The sequence below is a fragment of the Oppia nitens genome, unplaced genomic scaffold (genome assembly GCF_028296485.1).
Source record: "Oppia nitens isolate AA-2021 unplaced genomic scaffold, nextdenovo-longstitch-racon4-pilon3 scaffold5_pilon_pilon_pilon, whole genome shotgun sequence".
Classification (NCBI taxonomy): Eukaryota; Metazoa; Arthropoda; class Arachnida; order Sarcoptiformes; family Oppiidae; genus Oppia; species Oppia nitens.
The window spans coordinates 1,065,875-1,081,365 of NW_026533243.1; the positions used below are offsets into that span (position 1 = coordinate 1,065,875).

The 15,491-nt window shown below is 28.4% G+C and overlaps 2 protein-coding genes across 2 annotated transcripts; one reads left to right on the top strand and one right to left on the bottom strand.

Moving 5' to 3' along the window:
- Positions 1-134: 134 nt before the first annotated feature.
- Positions 135-5,431, bottom strand: LOC128961123 (uncharacterized). Its single transcript, XM_054307327.1, has 6 exons — positions 5,251-5,431; positions 4,084-4,135; positions 2,926-3,966; positions 2,044-2,859; positions 1,319-1,960; positions 135-748 (listed from the first exon to the last, which is right to left on the bottom strand). Exons 1-6 carry the CDS (start codon positions 5,362-5,364, stop codon positions 135-137), a joined length of 3,279 nt encoding a protein of 1,092 aa, XP_054163302.1. The 5' UTR covers positions 5,365-5,431.
- Positions 5,432-12,222: 6,791 nt separating this feature from the next.
- LOC128961347 (E3 ubiquitin-protein ligase RNF14-like) lies at positions 12,223-14,679 on the top strand. The gene is made up of 4 exons (XM_054307576.1): positions 12,223-12,553; positions 12,634-13,307; positions 13,408-14,214; positions 14,297-14,679. Exons 1-4 carry the CDS (start codon positions 12,252-12,254, stop codon positions 14,614-14,616), a joined length of 2,103 nt encoding a protein of 700 aa, XP_054163551.1. The 5' UTR covers positions 12,223-12,251; the 3' UTR covers positions 14,617-14,679.
- Positions 14,680-15,491: the final 812 nt, after the last annotated feature.

The window sequence follows — 15,491 nt, forward strand, 5'->3', positions numbered from 1 at the left end:
AACACACATACACACACATATACATACATACAGTACATATACACAMAGAAAATTAAAAAATATATAAAAGTCCTAAACTTAGAGTTATTAAAATTATTAATACAAATAATAAATTATGTTTTAGTCCTAACTAACTAACTACTGGTTYYGTTATTATTAKTATTATTTAATTTGTCAACAAATTGRTGCAAATTAACTACATTAACCACTTTGTGGGACATTTCTATTGGAGATGAAGACGATGATGAAGAGGATGAGGAGGACGAGTAGGTTGAGGACGAGGAGCTATTGGTTTGTTCRTTAGTCATGTCCATMATATTGGCGTCACTTCTATGCGATTGAGTTATTGTTTGACTATAAATCAAACTTTTAGGCTCATCGATGATCTCGACGTCCTGTGATGACTGTCCTTCACTGTCATCGTCGTCGTAATAATAGTAAACATCACTGTTTAGGTTATCCCCARTCAGTGGACTGGCTAACGGCTGACCACCGACAACACCGGGACTATCGTTATGAACAACATTACTTTCATAGTCATTATGATTGGCATTATCGCCAACATTAGGATTATCATTATAGTCTAATTGTTGATCTACTTTCTGGTCGTCATTGAAATCCTCATTTACRGGTTGGTARTAGTCYTGAACAGGCAGTTCCACCGGTTTAAGTCTAGTGCCAAACTTTGGTACCTCCATAGTCGGAGGTGTACTACCAGGCGGTACCATATATATCTCTGGTTTGTTGGCTATATTAATACATTTTTTTAATTTTAAAAACCAKATATTATTATCATATACAGTAATTTTTTTATATATTTATATCATTACCAGCCAATAACAATAAAAAGTTATAATGCATATCAAAATAATTTTATTATTAGTAATAATAAAATTAATTTKAAATTTTTATTTAGATTTTATAAAATTAGTTTCGATTTTTAGTAATTTATATTTAGTTTTCAAAATTAGTTAATCAATCAATCAATCAAACAAACAAATAAATAAAATTTAGTTAATTTTTTTAGTTTAGAAAATTAATTTTTATTTAGCAATATTAATTAATTTTAGTTTTTTYTCTCTCTGAATGGATTAAAACAATGATTATTTATATATATATTTTAAAAATGACAATAAACTCACAATTAATGATAAAATTAATRGTTAAAAACAAAATCAATATTATATATAAAATTTTAACAAAAAAAAGATTAACAAAATTAAGTTAAATATGATTTTTTTCTCTTAATAAATATAATACAAAACTCACGTTTGGGTTTCATTAGTGATCATTAGTTTATAAACTGAGGCTAACTTACCAATGATTGGCTTTATCTGTATAATACTATCGTTCAATGATTTAGTCGGTGGCAGTGACGACAGTGATGGTATTGATGGCAATGATGGTGACGGTGGAAATGGTGTTACTTTATAGGCCGACGGTGAGAATGGTGTGGCCAGTAATGGCTTCTCATATTTCACTCCTTTGTCATCATTATTAGATTTGGTGTCATTGTTGTTGTTATCAATGTCCAGACCATCGACCGGTTTGTATACATTTTGTATGGCATTCACMGGTGAACTGATGGTAGCGCTGCTCTGTGTTTGATAGGGCTGTTCGTCAATGTGTTGCTGAACTACAAAAGGTCTGTCCTGAGTTCTCGGCTTATATGGTGATCTGTTTTCTGATGGCCGGTAACGTGTAGGAGGGAGTGTTGGCTGTCGATCGGGTCTATTGTTAGGCATCATTGGCTGATAGCCTTTAACGTCACCAACAGGGTCTTCAAGTTGTTGATCATCGATAGAGTAACCATTATCTCGTTGGACGGGCAGATCTTCGTCAGATGTTTGTATCTGTTGCTGTTGATTGTCATCATCTTCTCGTGGATCATATGGTGGCGATGGAGGTATTCGTGACTGCGGAGGAATAATTTGCGGTCGTTGCGCTGGTAATGGTAAACCTAGATATAAATTATCAAAAAAAATAAAAAAAAGAAGATATAAGACTTAGAAATAATTATAAAAGTTGTTTCATAACGTCTACCTAAACTGTTATCTCTTGGTGGTTGTCCCGGTGATGGCGGATGTCTGGCCCCGTAATACGGTCTGATTTCAACCGTTTGTGGCGGTTGTGATGATGGTGGTGGCGGAATCTGCTGTGGCACTGGATTTCTCGGTGGAAACTGTGGTAATTGTTGTTGAATTGGAGGTCGATTTCTATCAGCTCCTGGATTTTGTGGACGTCCTTTAACGTCATCCAAACTTATCTGTTGATCATCTATTGGAGTATAATTATCGTTGTAATCGCTGACATCGGTTTGCTGTTGTTGTTGTTGTCTTTGTTGAGCATCGTTGGCTCCAAATAGAGAGCGGTCGTCACCTTTAATTGAAGGCCTATTGTCTGCGACCACTGGTTTGTAGCCACTGATGCCACTCATTGGTCCGCTTGTAATAAACACTTTTGTAGGCCGTTTGACACCAACTCTATTGTCATAGCCGTCACGTATGACCTGATTTGCATCACCGGTGCTCGCATTCACTCTATGTAGTGTCCTATTGAAGTCTCTCAGCACTGGTATAGTTGGCACACGTATTGTTTTAATATCACCACCACTACCAGCATTAGMATTGGTAGCATTGGGTCGGGTCGTGTTATTGTAACGCTGTCTGACAAAGACACCAATTTTAGTGGGCGTAGGCCTGTCCTCGAACACTGGCTTATTGATGACCCGTTGCTCTTCATCGTTGTCTTGTCTGCGCTTGAATTCATTGTTGCCATCATTTGGGTCGTCATAAAAGACACCATTAGGTCGTTGTTTGTCATAGAAATTGCTAATTGGCTTTAATTGACTTACAGGACCTTTAGATATATATATGCAAAACAATTAAAAATTATTTTTTTTGTTAACAAATTGAATGCCAATACCTTTGGTGGCCTCAATAAAACCATAAACTGGCGGTAATTTTGTTGTCACTCTAGTTGGTTGACCACCTTTTGTGGGGGGCATCTGATATTGTGGTGGGATAGCCACCGGCTGCGGAAAACCTCTATTGTCACCATAAGGTGGGCCAGGGTTTGCATTTCTAACAGGATTTGGGTTTCCGTACGGCCGCACCGTTACACCAACAAACGGTTGCGCTTCTGGTAGTCTGTCGTCTGGTTGATAACCGGGATTATTAGAGACCGGACTACTGCCAAACTTTGGCCGCTGCTGATTGTTTTGCGGTACAAACTCGTTGCGCAACACTAAATCATCTCCTTGCCTGTCATCTACCTGTGGTCTGGGCCTGGGATTAGCTCCTCGGTAGGGTATTATATTGGGTGGTAGATCAGCAAACTGAGTCCTATCGGCACCATATGATGGTGATCGTCCACCGCCTAAATCTTGACCGCTACCGATATGCGGCGAACCTCGCGTCTCATTGAATGCATATTTAGGAGTGACGGCCACCACTGGCACTGTTATATTAGTTCTTCGGTTAGCATTATATACATCTCTATTAACGTTAATGGGATTACTGGTGGGAGTCGTGATTGCCGGCTGAGGTAATCGAGACAATGAATTGGGAACAGTATTTGAATATGTGCTACGATTTGGATTAGGATTGTTAGCTATTGGTGGTGGTCTCTCTTGCGGTGACCTTGCAGTCAATCCGTCACGTCTAATACTGCCGGCACCGGGGTTTGAATATAAAGCAGCGCCAGGATTGAGACCAGCTTGAGGTGGAAGTACTGTTGGTGGCAGTGCTGGAGGTGGCGATACAATAAGTACTGGGTTTGCGTTGATCTGGACATTGGACGGATTGTCGTTAGTGGTTCCCGGTTCCGATGTCCTGATGTTGGCTCTGAAGCCATTTTCATCGGCCACGTATTCAACGTGTCGGTAGAGACCGTCGGGACCCATATAGCCGTAACTACCGGTCACTCTATCGCCGTCACTCATCTCTTTTCTATACTGTTCGTTACCTTTTCAAATGTAATTATGTTTTCAAAAAAAAAAATCAATTTAATATTAGGACATATAAAAAATATATATATATATTCCTGTTTGTGTTATCAGTTATAAAAATATTAATACAATACCGTTATAATCGCGGATTTCATATCCAAAAGCGTAGGGTTGTGTCGGCCACTGCTGTATATATATATATATATATATATATATATATTTATAAATATATGATATGATTATATAAAAAATTATATGGATAAATAAGTATAATAAGAAATTTTAATTACAAATTAGATATAATCTCTCTCTCTCTCTCTCTCTCTCTCTCTCTCTCTCTCTCTCTCTCTCTCTCTCTCTCTCTCTCTCTCWCTCWCTAGCATTATATAGACATCATTTTATAATTAATTTGTGATATAATTTTTTAAAACTAATTTTTGTTAAATAAAGAAAAATGAGAGATAATTTTTGTAAACAATTGAAGTCTTTTATTTATTTATTTTTTGATAGTCACAAAAAATATTATGTGTGTAAATATAGATATTATGACCCGTTTTTAGCTTTAATTGCAAATTGCATATATTTAAAAAAAAAWTATTAATGTCTTAATTACTTTATTAATATACATAGAATTGTTTTTTAGTATCATTTATTTGTTTAAAATATCTTATATAAAAAATATATTCAAAATTATTTAAAAATAATCAGCAAATAATTAATGTTTGGTTTAATAATATACATCAATATTTTTTATTTGTTTGTTAATTATTTGTACTAATATTTAAAGTTTAATGTTTTTGATATCATAATTTAATATTGATATACTAAAATAAATATTAATGGATAAATTATAAATGTTTATTATTAAACTTTTATTTTTTTTATAAAAATCATTACAACTTGCATATTGTAACTAACAAAAAAAATTGTACTGTAAGTTTGCTGTACTACAGTAAACTATATACTGTATTAATAATAAATATTAATTTGCATAATATCTACTGTTTTAACTTTCAAAAAAAAACATTTATTTTTAGAARYAATTTAATTGTAGAATATATTTTATAGTTAAAAATATATATTTTTAAAATGTAAAACTGTTTCATTCACTGGTTGCAACTAATTGCCAAAAATTACAGTAAAAATTATAGGTATATATCATTAAATTGGTATATTTAGCGGTTCATTAATCTTTTAATTATGTTAACAACCAATGTTAACACTTTTTGTTTTGTTATTAATTTTTTTAAATGAAATAATTTATATAATTAAAAAAATATACATAAAATATCAATAATTACCTCTTTATACCACTCATCCTGATTACGACTGGCCGGCGACGRCTGCGGTGGCGGCTGTCCAGTGGTCCGGTAGACCAGTAATCCAAAACAAATGTTTATAATAAACAATTTCATAATTTTTGTTTAACTTTTTGCACCCGTTATCACATACAGGTGCCAATCGATCACTGGATGGACAATATTTACTACTACTACTACTACTARTGAYTTAAMTTTTATACACCAAATAAACTTTGAAACTTTTGAAAGTTATTTAACTAACTTTCCATAACTTTCTCAATGGATTATCTATGACTTATAAATGAGTTTCAGTATTGACAGTCTTACTAAATATCATTTACTTTCTCCCAATTATTCCCTCTCTTTCTTCAATCGTTTAACAATTATGATGTGTTTGTATGGGGGAACTGGTCTTCCAGAAAAAGGTCTTACCATTTAATTAATGGGTTTGACTTTTTATTTGTCTGTTTTTATGTGTGTGTGTTTSTGCTGTACATTGTATGACCTATTATTGAAAACGCCTGTCCAGAGTGAAAGCACAGGTATTTTGCTAACTGTTTGTTTCAAATACATTGTTATGACTTTTGATTTTTAATTTTTTTATATTTAATCTCTCTCTCTCTCTCTCTCTCTCTCTCTCTCTCTCTCTCTCTCTCTCTCTCTCTCTCTCTYTACTATAATAATATAAAAGTAGGTCTTATAATATGTTTTAATAAAAACAAAGTGCACTAACTTATAGCTATTGTAAAGATTGTTATTAAAATTAACACTACATTATGTAATAGATTAGTCATATTTATGGTTATAATAATTATTGTTCACGTTTTTATATCATACCTGTATATTAGTGTTTATGTRTAWATACAGTATAAAATGCAATACAATTTAATTAAAAGCTATTATATTGTGTATATAATTTTCTAATTATATGATATATAATCAACTTGTTTTCTACTAWATATTAATTATAGAAAAAAGATTATAAATAGTTAAWWTTTTTGTTTTTTATTACAATATACAGTACTATGACTTTTTATCAATTGAATATTTAAATTAACTAATAAAATTAAATTAACTAAATATTATAATTTAAGTTGTTTATTATGTTAAATTAATTAATTAATTAGCAATTTAATGAAATATTTTAAATTGACAATAAAAGTTTATGCCATAAATACAGTATTTATATACTAATTTATTAATTTAATTGTATAAAATATATTCATATATGTATATATGATTGTATGGTAAATGATAATAAAATTGAATACAATTCAAATTTGCTGTGATTTTGAATACAAATTGCATTATTAAAATCTGTATTTTATATATAAAATTTTGAATGACATTATGGTTTCGATACAATAAACAGGTCGTCCTTTAAATCAGATAATAATGAAAAAAACTAATATTTCATAATTTTAATATAATATCATTCATTTGCAACAATTGTTTTTAATTATAATATTATTCAAACAATTTGATGATAATTATTTGAAGATATTATGCTAGTATTGAAATCACATAAACAATTATTTATATTAAAATTACATTTTGTATTTTGTTTGGCTATTGATATGCAAATTGTGTGACCGCAAGATAACTGGTCTAACCATTAATGAGGTATACTTTAAATGAGATTTTAGTTTAGCATTCAATAGAAAGTAATATTTGTTTGTTTTTTTTTGTTATATATTATGGACTAACAATTGATGTGAATTCAGAMTAAATTAAAACAATATCCAAAAATGTTATATAATATAATGACTTTATTATAGAAAATAATTTTTTATTATATTATTATTATTATTATTATTTATTCTTTATGGATATTTAGCAATTTGAATATAATTTGTATGATATTATGCTCTCAATAAGTATATTGAAAGTAAAACTGCATTTATTTTTTTGGAAATACATATCAATCATTAGCATAATATTCACACACAATATAAAAAAATAAAAAAAWTAAAAAAAATAATGGTTTGTTTGATCGGATAATTCATAGGTATTTCCGACACATTTTTATCTTAAAAAGAGAGTAATGAATGTCTCAATAAATTAGAAAATTTAWTCACAATTYACTTTCAAATAAATTTKTTTTTTAGTATTCTCTAAGTATATATCATATAATAAGAAATATATTAAATAAAAAAATAATTTTCTATGAATACTAAAACAATCGATTTKTTAAAAGCAAAAAATAYAAAAAATAAATAAATTGTTAGATTATAAAAAGTTAACTCCTATATATAAATTATATCAATGTCATAAATCTTAATATACATAMTAATAATTTACTTTATTTTTTTATATATKRGTATATAATGTGTTTGTGATTAATTAATTGGAGACAAATAATGAGTTTGAGTCATAATAAATAAAAATATCATAATATATATAACAAAAACAAAAAAATAACWAATGTTTTTTCAAAAACAAATGATTACTTTTGTTTATAAAAAATAAWATTAAATGTAAAATAATAGACTATTATTATTATAAAATTTGTTTTCATAACAACACAATTGCCACCAAAATTATGTCAAATACCTCTCCTCTAGTAATTTATTATACATTTATAAMAAATTTCTAATATTTACTATTATTTAACAAATTATTWAATTGTTTGGGAGAAAAAAATCGGTGCAAATATGAGGGCGTTAATCATTTTATTTACTATCAAAAAAAATTTTAAATAAAAAAATATGATACAAATATTGATAGTTTAGTAATTTTCTTTTACAAATAATTATMGTTAATTTTATTTAAAAGAAAATTATAAATTATTTCTATAAATAATCAAAAACCATTCATACAATCATCATTTAAAATGTGATTTATATATTTATATTTTTTTCAAACAAATTTATTATTTTAATTGTATACTTACATAAATTTTATATAATTTATTATCYTATTTCTAGTTGTTTTTAGTTATTTATTGTTTAACTACAAATTGACTTTCAATTTTAGCAATAATAGAAAATATTTTAAATTATTGAAACAAATAAACACTTTTTTTAATTGTTATCTATATTTATAGACAAATATATATCCATTGATGTATATAAATTTCAACATATAAAATGCATATTATAATTATTATCATAAAACAATTTATTATTACATTTGAATACTAWWTAATTTTAGAGGTATTGACTTTTGAAGATTGTTTTYTTAAAATATATAATTTTAAATATTTTAAAATAGCATTTAATTATAAATTATTTTAAATACAAAGCGCATATATATAATTTATATATATATTTAACAGTAAAAATATATTATTGAATATTATTATAAAATAATTATCTCTAAACACTGTGAAATTGTCACCAATTTTAACAACAAAAATAATWATGTAATTTTCAAATTATGCTCACATTTCACATATCAATAAGCATTGAATTTATAGATATTTTGTTTTGAAAAATTATATCAWATGTTTTAGTAATAAAAAATTAAACGAAAAAAATATAAACTTTAATAAATWTAKGAATAAAGTAAAACATATTAATTTAWTAATTTWAYATTTTATTTTATTAATAACACATCCTTATTGCTTAATAATTATTATACATTATATTGATATATATTGTTTAAATTGATATATATATATATATTTTAAATTAGATCAAAATTWTATATTTGTATATCTAATTTGTCTATTTTATCTCAATATTGATATGCAATACTTGGTACAAACTATTGTTAAAATTTCAGAGCAATAAAAAAATATAATTATAGCAATTAATTACAGCAAAAAAAMAGTTATTCATTGCACTGTATAAAATATTTTAACTAACTTTTTTTAAAAAAATATACATAAAATTGTTTGGCCAGATAAAAAAACTAAAAAAATCAATTACACAYAACATTTAAATAGCGTACGGTATAATAAAACGTCTGGGTTGGGAACCGGCTGCCCGCAGCTTATGTACTCTAACATTACCCATACGGTGCTGTATCTTCTGATGGTTGACACTYTCTTGGCCGCCATATTTGTAATCCTGTCCTCCATCGTGACCGCCACCGTTGCCGCCCTGTTCGGCGCCTCCGCCTCCATGTTTATTATAGTAGGGTACGATTACTGGCTGGGCATCAAATTTGACATCACCCGGRTCTTTCGGTGCGGTTCCCGGTTCGTTGGTTTTGATTTTGGCCCGGAAACCGTTTTTGTCGGCCACGTACTCTACTTCACGCATAATGCCGTCCTTATCCTTGAATCCATAGCTGCCCATAACGTTTGATGGGTTYTGGCTTTTTTCGTGTCGCCATTGTTTGTTTCCGTGTCCATCTGGTATATGGGGGGGGKTAACAATGTTATCATATACACCTACACCTCCCAAATAACTTCTACTAATGCTTACCCTCAATGTCGTACCCAAAGCCGTACGGCTGGAACGGGTATTTCTCATCCTTTATTAATTAATTGATTGATTATAAGTCCAAAAATATGATATAGTTATATATATGGTATGGCATAAAATATTACGTTTAATAATATTAWTTATCACTTACATCCTTATTGCCTAAATCATTATAACCACCACCACCGCCTCCCTGACCACCATATTGGCCATCCTGTTGTCCGCCGACAGTACACTTGACAGCACTGAAAATTGCCACCAGTGACAGCACCGGTAGATATTTCTATGAAWTATAATTATGATAAAATAGAGTAAACAATTTTGTCCATTAAGATTCACAACAATCAAATTTCAACAAATTTTACTAATTTTTTTCGTATGAAAACTCTTACCTCACATGAAAACAACATTTTTTTGTGAAAAAACTTTAGCACTTTTTTCTAAGTTTCTGATTATTAATGATTAACTTTCATATACMATATGAATACCTATTGGAAAAAACAATTGCTTTTTATAGTCAAATCTTGTCAACCATTTCAGGACAATCGCACTGAAAGTAAAACTTTTTTTTAGGCAAAACCTCTTATTTTTTGAATACTAATAATTTATTTTTTTAACACTAATATTGATATCATTTAAAATATATATATTTATGGGTCGCTTATAATATTTTTTGGTGCATTCATTAGTGATATATATACAGTAGTTTATACAGTTATAGGCTATTAGTCGGCACATGTAGTTTTCTAGCGATAAGCGATATTATTAGTATTATTTTAAAAAATAATATAATATATACTGTATATAATGTTTGTTGTGAAAGTTGTTATCATAAATATGATTTCTATTAATAAACTATTGTTACGACAAGTGATAATAATAATAATAATGAAAAAAATGTATATTAATTAGCAAAAAAAATTGGAGAAAACATATATAGATAATAGACATGTAATGTCTGAACCAAATCGATAATAATAATAATTATAACAAACTTTTGAGGTATCGTTTTAGTCTATAATATGATTAAAATCTAAATATATATATATTTGTTAATATAATAGCTATAAATAATATTTTAAATTTAAAAATTGATTTTTCTTATTGAATAATTGAACCACAAATACAAGAAACTAAATGTAAAATAATTTTCATTAGTTTTTTTTTAAAAAATAATAATAATTATAATAATAAACTAATTCTAAAGTTAGCAAACTTTCACTGAATTTTTATTATAAATAAATATATTTTCTACAAAATTAAATAAACAAATTGTTTTACTAGTAATTTGTTTGTTTATAGTAAAWTATATTTATTTTAAATAATATATTACTTTATTTTGTGCTAATTTTTCTTAATTAATAATTTAATAATAAATKTAATATTTTTTTCCAAAACAATATAAKAGTAATTTTATCATATTATAATTTAATTGTATTATAAATTATAATACAATATTCTTTAATATTTAAAAAATAAWTAAAATGTTTATTAAATTTATATATAATCTTAAAATTTGAAAAAATAGTAGTTTTATTAAAATTACAAAATTATTTTATAAATTTAAATAATTTACATTAATTTATTAACAGTATTAACTAATTAAAAAAATTAATAWATATAATGAAAAATAAAAATTATTATTGATTTGTTTTTTATAAATATATTTWTGATTTATCTATKTAATTGCAATATTACTTTAGTCTATTTTTTAATCTAATAATTTGAATTAAAAATATCCATGTTATAGACATTATAGTTATAWAATAGTAATTTAAATTAAAAAAAATAATTATTTAATATTACTCTTTATGTATATTTTTTATAACTAATCATTTTTATTTGTACTAAAAAAAATATGTTCAATAAATTTTATKATTTAAACAAACATTTATTTAAAAATAAAATAAAATTTAAGTCATTATTTACKMATCAAATAAATWATTATTATTTAGGAAAAAATGCATTTCATTATCACATAATAAATAAACTGTAAATAAATTTTTTAATTTTATTAACGTATTTATTATATTGTAATTATTTATATGTAAATACAGTTTATTGCTATTAATAAACAGTATATTGAAATTTCCAATACAACACTACTATAATTAGCACAATAATAATGCATTATAAAATTTATGCCAACGATTGYATTGCTTTTTAAGGTAATAGTGTTGTATTAAATTTATTATTACATTCACACACATAAYTACAGTAYATATTCGTATGAAATAACATATGATTTCAATGAAATGAAACAAACAATAAATTGATAGCAATTTAGTACTTAAGTGTTAACAACAAACACGTGTTTAATAACAAATAAAAACATTTAGTTTTTTATAATTATTTGGTGACCATTTCGGGTGATATAATAATAATCGCCACCAATATTGGTAACCASTTTGTTGTGTACATCAAAATCACTGTCAGCTGATCCCTGAAGTTTGTGATATGAGTTCGACGACGATTACAACTACAGCCGTGAAGACAAACGATACAAAAACGTCGATAACTAATACATCCGCAGATCACCGGCAAAGACATTACGGTAGTYCACAGTTTGCCGATAGTGGTGGCGGCGGTGGTRGYGGTAGYGGTCATCGACATCACGATAAACCAKTGATGTCGTCGTCCTCTTCTTCATCCACGACGACTACAGAGCCGGTTAAGAGGATGACCAGAGTCTACAGCAATAGTAATCGCAGTCAAGACTCGAGAGATCACCGGTCAAGACATGACAGCAATAGTAATCGCAGTCAAGACTCAAGAGATCACCGGTCAAGACATGACAGCAATAGCTATAACAACAATAATAATGATAATAACTTCATCAGTGATCGATATAGACATCATAATCATCAAAATTATCACCGAAACAGACACTATGACGACACACCRCGATATTCATCACAACAACAGCACAGGTAATTARCAATTGATTTGAGTGATGATCGGGAGGTAATGTCTTTGATTTTATTTTGTTTTATATCTCTCATCCAAACAGATCACATTATAATTACAACAATCGACGATACGATAATAATAATAGACATTTTGTCAGAAGTGGTGAYAATAATAGTAATAAAAATGTCAACAATTATACAGAAGACAGGCCACACCATTACAAACAAAGACATTTTGAAAATAGTGATAGACATAGACGTTATGGTGATAATAATGATTATGATGATCATCATCACCATCACAGATACCATCATAAATCAGATAAGACATCAGTGACTACTACCGCTACTAATACGAAACAACAATTAGATAATAGTCACTGTCAGCCAAGTGTATCGACTATAGGTAATGATAGACATAGTGATACACATGAAGAAGATGATGTGTCAACAGTTGATGCAAATGATAACAATTTGCAGCAAACATTAGATGAAATTACAGCACTGAAAAGCATATTCGATGATACAATCCTTACCATTGATGAACAGCAATTGAAAGGCCGATTTTTGGCCGAAGTTGTGATCAGTGATGAGATGACTGTGTTTTATAGTAGCAGTCAATCTCGACATAAAAGTGCCCAAAAATTGTCCGAAGAATTTCGAGTTAAACATTTGCCACCAATTGAGCTGTACTTTGAATTACCGAAGACATATCCATCACAAACTAATCCACGATTTTTGATATCATGTAAATGGCTTTTATTGAATCAATTAGGTATAAATCTTTATTACTTTGTTTATTAATGCCGGTAATTAATTAATTACCGTAATTTGTTAATTAGTTATCTAATTTTTTGTCCCTTTAAAAAAATCAGAATCAATATGTGATAAATTAGAGAGAATATGGAAAGACATGAAAATGGAAGTACTCTTTACGTGGTTTTCATTCTTGCAAAACGATTTAATGGATTACTTGAATATTAGAAATATGTTAGATATCACACCATTGTTAGCAAAGCCTGTATGGGTTAACAATAGGACCGCCCAATCGAGTGATGGAAACATTCAAAGTGAATCACATGTCATGAACTTGAAACCGGCCATTGAAAGGGGTGGCAGACATCATGACCGTAGGGCTGCTTGTGATCGGATTGGCGTACAATTGATCACTCATTTGCGGGCATACAATGAATACAAATGTAGTGAAGTCTTCAATAAAAGTTACCATTTGTGTAACATATGTTTTTCGTCGCATTCGGGCCAAGACTGTGTAGTGTTTCCCTGTAAACACATCAACTGTCGAAACTGTATTCGCGGCTACTTTTCCACTCTTGTCAAAGAGGGAACCGTTAATTTGCTGAAATGTCCCGAAACCGATTGCCAAACAACAGCTCCGCCGCAACTGGTGCGCCAATTGGTCAGCAAAGAGCTATTCGAACGGTACGACCAGCTCATGTTGGACACCATTGTGTCGAGTATGCAGGACGCCCACTACTGTCCGCGTAAGATATGCGGCGCACTGGTAATCGGCGATACCGACTCATCGCTGGCACACTGTACCACTTGTGGCCATGCATTCTGCAAGAACTGTAAGTTTACCTATCATGGCGTCGATCCGTGCAATATCTTCAGGGATGCCGAACAGCGTAAGATTATTGTTGCCAAATATACTGAAGCCGACGGTAAGTGTTTTGGAGACAATTAATTTGTGATTACAATTTTGAGTATTATTTTTGTATAATATGTTTATTTAATGATTAATAGACGCCGAAAAATCCGAATTAGAGAAACTGTACGGCAAAAAACAATTGGCAGAAGCTATCGAACAGGCGGCCACCGACAAGTGGATGGAGGATATGGCCAAACGGTGTCCACATTGTAAGGCTACCATCGAGAAGAGCGACGGCTGCAATAAGATGTCGTGTTGGCGATGCAATACATACTTTTGTTGGCTATGTCTCGAGACACTACCCGTCACCCAACCCTACAGTCACTTTAGTAATCCGGCCTCCAAGTGCTATAACCAACTGTTCCTCGGAGTCAATATGGATATTGACGATATGTTTGATGATTTTTTCATTTGAGATATGAGTTTTGATTGATTTTCTGTTAGTTTGTTAGTTTTTTTTGATAATTTATTTTACAACCCTGTATTTTGCTATTTTTTAAATTGAAATATTTACTCAAAATTTTAGTGTTGTTTATGTGTTAGACATATATTTATTTTAAAAAAATTATTATAATTATTAATAATATTTACAATAATTCTTTTTTCTAAATATCAAATAAAAAAAAGATTTTTAAAGATGCAATTTTCTAATAATTAAAAATCATTGAATTATTTTAATGAATTATTCAATTTTTTATACATTCATTTTTTGGTAATTACTGTATTTGTTTATATTAAATATTTAAAAATATTTAAATTAAATACTGTATAAACTGTAGTATACATTCTGTATAAATATGAAATGATTATATAAATAAAATTGAAAGTAATTATTAGTGTTGAAAATTGTTGCATAAATTAAATTAATTACCGGTACTATTATTCTACATTTATAAACAATATATACTGTATATAAGTTTATATAAAGTATATAAACTTATATAATAAAAATACAATGAGACTAAACATTTTAAGTTATTGATCTAATAAAATAATGCCATAACTTTTAATTAATGGCTCATTAATGATAAGCAAACATTAGGTCTTAATATATCTACCAAACTGTAATGTATAGCTATATTGTATAGTATATATACTTTATTTCTGTATATAAGCCATCAAAAAAGTTATATAATAAAGAGAGAGAGAGAGACCACACAATGAGATGTGAATAAATTAATAATAAAAATAATTATCATATGATAAATCCTAGCCTTGCATTATTATGTATATCACAATAACTTCTAATTTTTAGTTTAATTATATACAATATTATAAATATCTATTTGA